The 6,000-nt window shown below is 37.1% G+C and overlaps 1 protein-coding gene across 1 annotated transcript in view; it reads right to left on the reverse strand.

The window, feature by feature from the left end:
* Positions 1–6,000, reverse strand: part of MIS18BP1 (MIS18 binding protein 1) — a 50,080-nt gene that overhangs the window by 20,390 nt on the left and 23,690 nt on the right. Inside the window, exons 9-11 of the mRNA XM_027776645.1 lie at positions 3,251–3,396; positions 2,673–2,769; positions 1,286–1,345 (exon numbers count right to left, since the gene is read on the reverse strand). Of these exons, the coding sequence (XP_027632446.1) occupies positions 1,286–1,345; positions 2,673–2,769; positions 3,251–3,396 (303 nt within the window). The remainder of the gene's footprint in view (positions 1–1,285; positions 1,346–2,672; positions 2,770–3,250; positions 3,397–6,000) is intronic.

Genomic DNA, 6,000 nt, shown 5'->3' on the forward strand with positions numbered 1-6,000 from the left:
AGCATGGAAAACATGCCAATGAGTGTGCATATGTACCCCAAATCCTGACAGGACAGGGATAGGGAGAAGGGATTGTGGAGTGACCATGCCTCACCTGGGGGGTGTGCTTCATCACTCTCTGTCTCCCTGTCTCTCCGATGAGTGCACATGCCCTCTGAGAAGAAAAAGTTATCAAATTGTAACTGTAAATGAATCTAAATTTTAAATCACTGTGTCAATCCTACTCATGCAATATACAACAGCCTATGCATAGTACATGCCATTGTTTACAAGTAAAACAACAAAAAGAAAGACCGATGGATAATAATGAACGCTGCAGAGAAAAGAAGCTTCTAAATTATAATTCATGGAGAAGTGGTACCAATCAAAACTACCCTAGAAAGTTTCTACAAGATTTTTCACTGGTATCATGCAAAAGTAGTTCATAAGGTTCATGGAAAATGGAGTTAAAGTACGAGTTTATTTTGGTGCAAAAAATTTTTGAAGCCCACATATGCTTCCTTCAATAATATGTATTTTTCATGAATTTTTTGAAGACCCCACATCTATCTTCAAACAATAAGAAAAGTTTTCTTCTAACTCCTCATCTAAATCCAATTCCAATGTTCAATTTGGAATTTAAAAATTTTGAACATTCTAAGTTTGAATAAGACATTTCCATTCAGAATATGTTTATTCATTTTCTTTAAAAACTTAAAAACATTGGGAACCAGCAGTTAGCGTAATGGCTATGTCGCTGGACTCCCACGTAGTCGACCGCGGTTCGCATCCCGGACCCGGTGGCTTAAAACTCACGCCGGGCGCGTATGCGTGCGTGCCCAAGATCCTGAGAGGAGAATGGAGGAGAAGGGATTGTGGCGTGACCATCCCCCCTGGGGGGGTGATTTCTCGCTTTCTGTCTCTATGTCTCTCTCTGTCTGGCGAGCGCACGCGCCCTATAGCAAAAATCTCTCTCTCAAAAAAAAAACAAACAAAAAAACGCCAAAACAGAATAACTTGGAAATCTTTATTATATATCACCAAACAAAGCAAGTTAAAATGAATGTTGCTCTCCAATTCAAAATTTCAGAAACTAGAGATCTGACTAACTCAAAGCCTAACTTTAAATTATCTGATTATAAGCCAAGCCCCTAGGCTTTGTGGTTAAGGGAGCAAGATCCTAACAGCTGACCACGCAGTTCCTGGCCCCACAGCATGGAAAACATGCCAATGAGTGTGCATATGTACCCCAAATCCTGACAGGACAGGGATAGGGAGAAGGGATTGTGGAGTGACCATGCCTCACCTGGGGGGTGTGCTTCATCACTCTCTGTCTCCCTGTCTCTCCGATGAGTGCACATGCCCTCTGAGAAGAAAAAGTTATCAAATTGTAACTGTAAATGAATCTAAATTTTAAATCACTGTGTCAATCCTACTCATGCAATATACAACAGCCTATGCATAGTACATGCCATTGTTTACAAGTAAAACAACAAAAAGAAAGACCGATGGATAATAATGAACGCTGCAGAGAAAAGAAGCTTCTAAATTATAATTCATGGAGAAGTGGTACCAATCAAAACTACCCTAGAAAGTTTCTACAAGATTTTTCACTGGTATCATGCAAAAGTAGTTCATAAGGTTCATGGAAAATGGAGTTAAAGTACGAGTTTATTTTGGTGCAAAAAATTTTTGAAGCCCACATATGCTTCCTTCAATAATATGTATTTTTCATGAATTTTTTGAAGACCCCACATCTATCTTCAAACAATAAGAAAAGTTTTCTTCTAACTCCTCATCTAAATCCAATTCCAATGTTCAATTTGGAATTTAAAAATTTTGAACATTCTAAGTTTGAATAAGACATTTCCATTCAGAATATGTTTATTCATTTTCTTTAAAAACTTAAAAACATTGGGAACCAGCAGTTAGCGTAATGGCTATGTCGCTGGACTCCCACGTAGTCGACCGCGGTTCGCATCCCGGACCCGGTGGCTTAAAACTCACGCCGGGCGCGTATGCGTGCGTGCCCAAGATCCTGAGAGGAGAATGGAGGAGAAGGGATTGTGGCGTGACCATCCCCCCTGGGGGGGTGATTTCTCGCTTTCTGTCTCTATGTCTCTCTCTGTCTGGCGAGCGCACGCGCCCTATAGCAAAAATCTCTCTCTCAAAAAAAAAACAAACAAAAAAACAAAAAAAAAACTTAAAAACAGTCTTCATTTTCACTTTGATTATAAAACAAAACAGAAAAAAGGTGATTTAAACTAATGGCTTTAACTTAACATAAAATATTAAACTTGCTAATATTTACAGGCTCTTTAAATTCTAGTGTGCACGATTTTCAATTACTCTGAAAATCCAGTTAAACTGAAATTTGATAGTCTTTATTAATAGTCTTATTTATAAATTCAGTCTTTAATAATTCCTATAAACATATAAAATAATACATAATTTTGTGATCTAAAAAATTATTTAGTACCCAGATTAAAAGAGGCATTCTTGTAAGTAAGTAGGCATTTAAAGTAGTGGATTACTTTATTATGCAAGTCAGTTTCTATAAAATTAAAATAAAATAATTAAAACCATTAAAATGGTTTATCATTTCAGATTAGGAAACTTAACAAGATTACTTCTATCAAAAACATTTCACACAGCAGCTTTCTAGTTATCATTATGAATTAAAGATATATTACCTTGTTTCTGACTTTTAATAAATCTTTTACTTGTTCTTTCACAATTTTCAAGTTTCTCTGATAACAAATTTTTAGACTCCTTTTTGCCAGTTAATTCCTTCAAAACAAACAAACTTGCTTTTAACAACTTCTACTTAAACAAGATTAAACATTTTATAGTAACATGATTTCAAACAGTATGCATTAAGCAAACAAACTTCTAGGGACTTAGTAGTTCTAGAAATTTCATTCATGAAGGCATTCAGAAACTCATTTGCAGGGCTTGAGCTTTAGAAGCACCATCTAGATACCCACTATCTTACATACTTTCTTCACTGATTTAAAACTTTGGTTTTTCAAATGCTTTTTTATAAAGTATTTAAGTTTTACTCTAAGAGCTAAAACTATTGTTATTTTTGTCTGTACCTTTTCAATGGGTACTGGGAAAATAAATATCAAAATATTTACTTGCATTCCCAAAGTTAATGAAAAATTGGTAATTAATAGTTATTAAAGGACTCTTCTGATTTGGTCCTCAACTTATTCAGTAGTAGCATATTCTGCTTTAAAAATCAAACACTGGATAGTAAAGATCTTACGTGATTACAGAAGTCATGTCTTCCATTTTTAGTAGTATTGCTTAGTCTGCCATCTGGGAGCTTTAATGTTGGGTTATTTTGGCAATTAATATGATAAATATTTAACTCCGTAGCTTCTGGCAATCCATGGCACTTATTCTTAAGTTCTATGAGTACAAATATGGAGATTTCAATAAATGTTTATATAAAAGGTGTGTTGCTCTTCTACATTAAGAACTATCTTTGAGAAACCTGCCTAAACCAAGGTCACAAATATTTACTGTAATTTGATTATGATATAAAGCATTTTGATTTGGACAGAATCACCATGTTTGATTCAAATCTCTTTTATTTCCCTCAAAAAAAAAAAAAACACAGAAAAACTGGGCAGTCATATAATTTGTAACTATCAATTTTGGATCTTCTTTGCCACATCAAAAAACAAAATAGTAATATTAATCTATTTCGTAAATACCAATGTAACTATCCAACGCAACTGCCTATCAACTAAACAGAAAGCTAATAACTTGGAATTATGTACATGAAGAATTACATGGAATTATGCTTCAATCAGTTTATAGTACTCCAACATATAACTAAATCTATGCTAAAAGCAAATGATAACATATACTCTACAGTTATTGAGCTAAAATTCTAAATAAGTTTTAAAAAGACTCACAGAAAAGTATAAAAACAGATCCAGGCATGGTGGCACTTGAGAGCCTGGAAGCTACATTGGAGGCACAAATTAGGTTCACGGGCAACCTGAACAAGGTGAGCACAGTTGCATGTGACTGAAATCCTAGCTACTGGAAAGCTAAAACGGGAGCATCCTAACATAGTGAGGGCATATCAAAAATACCTGTCTCAGGGCCAGCAGGTGGTATAGTGGTTAAAGTGCAGGATTCTCAGATGGCCAACCACAGTCCAAACCTGGTGGCCTGAAAAATCACACAGGGCGCACGTGCTTGCATGCCCAAAATCATACGCGGGAAAGGGATTACAGTGTGGCTATTCCCCAGGGGTTAATTTCTTACTTTCCCTTGTTTCTCCCTTTCTTTCTCCAGCAAGTGCCTGTGCCCAAGCCAAAAATCTTAATAAAAAGAAAAAGAAAAAAAAAAAAACCTGCCTCTCTCTGCCTTTCTCTCTCTCCCTCTATCAGAAAATGCACACAAGGGACCAGCAGTTGGCATAATGGCTATGTTGCTGGACTTCCATGTAGTTGACTGCAGTGAGAGTCCTGGACCTGGTGACTTAAATTCATGCCAGGCACATGTGTGTGAAGCCCAAGATCCCAAGAGGAGAATGGAGGAGAAGGGACTGTAGCGTGGCCATCCCCCCTGGGGGGTGATTTCTCGCTTTCTGTCTCTATGTCTCTGTCTGTCTGGCGAGTGCACGTGCCCTATAGTGAAAATCTCTCCAAAAAACAGAAAATGCAAATAAGTCAGGGTGGTGGCACATATTTGTAGACCCCTCACAACAGAGAGATTCTGCCTTCTCATAAACATTTTTGTTATTCTTCTGGAAGCTGTACTCTAAAGATACACAATAAAGACCAACTAGATAACTAGATGATGTACTGGTTAAGATGGCTGGATCCCATATGGCTGACTGCATAGTTTTAATCCTGGACCCAGAAGGTTGAGAAACACATCACCATGTGTATGTGCGTGCCCAAAATCCCAAGAGAAGATGAAAGAGAAGGAATTGCAGCACAGTCATCTCACCTAGGGGTGAGGGTAAGGTGGTGCCATGTACCCTATAATTTAAAAACAATAAAAAAGAGAGAGAGAGAGTCATTTCAGGGTACAAGAGAAATGAAGATTTTCTACTGATAATTCAGCCTCCAGCAAACAAGCTAGCATGATGGATCTAAGGGTACTGTAGCTAACCATCCAAATACTATTAGAGTTAACATATTCTTCAATATCTACTGAATCTGCTGCACAAAGCGATCACAACAGAACAACAGAGAGATTCCAGATCACCTCTTTCTGCTTGCTCCTGAACATTGAGATTGAACTTCAAGAATTAGGAAGAAACACATCATCCGTCAGATGACTAGAAATCACCGCAGGACCACAAGAAATATGGGAAAGCAAGAAAATACCTCTCCTCCAAGGGAAAAGAAGAACTCCTCTTAATCCACAAGCATTTCAATGGAAATCATGGAAATATCTGATAAAGAATTTAGAACATTCACAATGGTGAAGCTAACAGAGATGGAAGAGAAGAGAGATCGTGAACAGCGCAAGAAGCAGGAGAAAGGAGCTGACAAGCTCAAGGGGGTGAGGAAATTCTTGCAAGATCTAAAAGAGGAATTGCACACTTTAAAAAAGAATCAAACGAAACTGTTAGAGATGAAGACTATAATATAGGAAGTCAAAATCTCCCTTGAAAGTATTAAAAGCAGACTAGATCATTCAGAAAATAGAATCTCAGACATAGAAAATTGCTGGCCTAGAAAAATCCACCACAAAGACTGAGAAAATTGCCCCCAAATTTGAAAATAGTATACGAGAAGTACTAGATACCATCAAATGTCCAAACATCTGGATAACTGGCATTCCAGAAGGCGAAGAGACCAATAAGGGCGTTGATAATCTATTCCATGAAATTCTGCAAGAAAATTTTCTAAACCTAGAGAGGCACTCAAAGATCCAATCCCAAGAAATACAAAGTACCCCAAATAGAATCAATCCAAGAAGATCTTCTCCAAGACACATTATAGCCAGGTTGACCAAAACCACAGAGACAAGATGCTTAAATTG

Source organism: Tupaia chinensis, unplaced genomic scaffold (assembly GCF_000334495.1).
Source record: "Tupaia chinensis unplaced genomic scaffold, TupChi_1.0 Scaffold000691_1, whole genome shotgun sequence".
Lineage (NCBI taxonomy): Eukaryota > Metazoa > Chordata > Mammalia > Scandentia > Tupaiidae > Tupaia > Tupaia belangeri.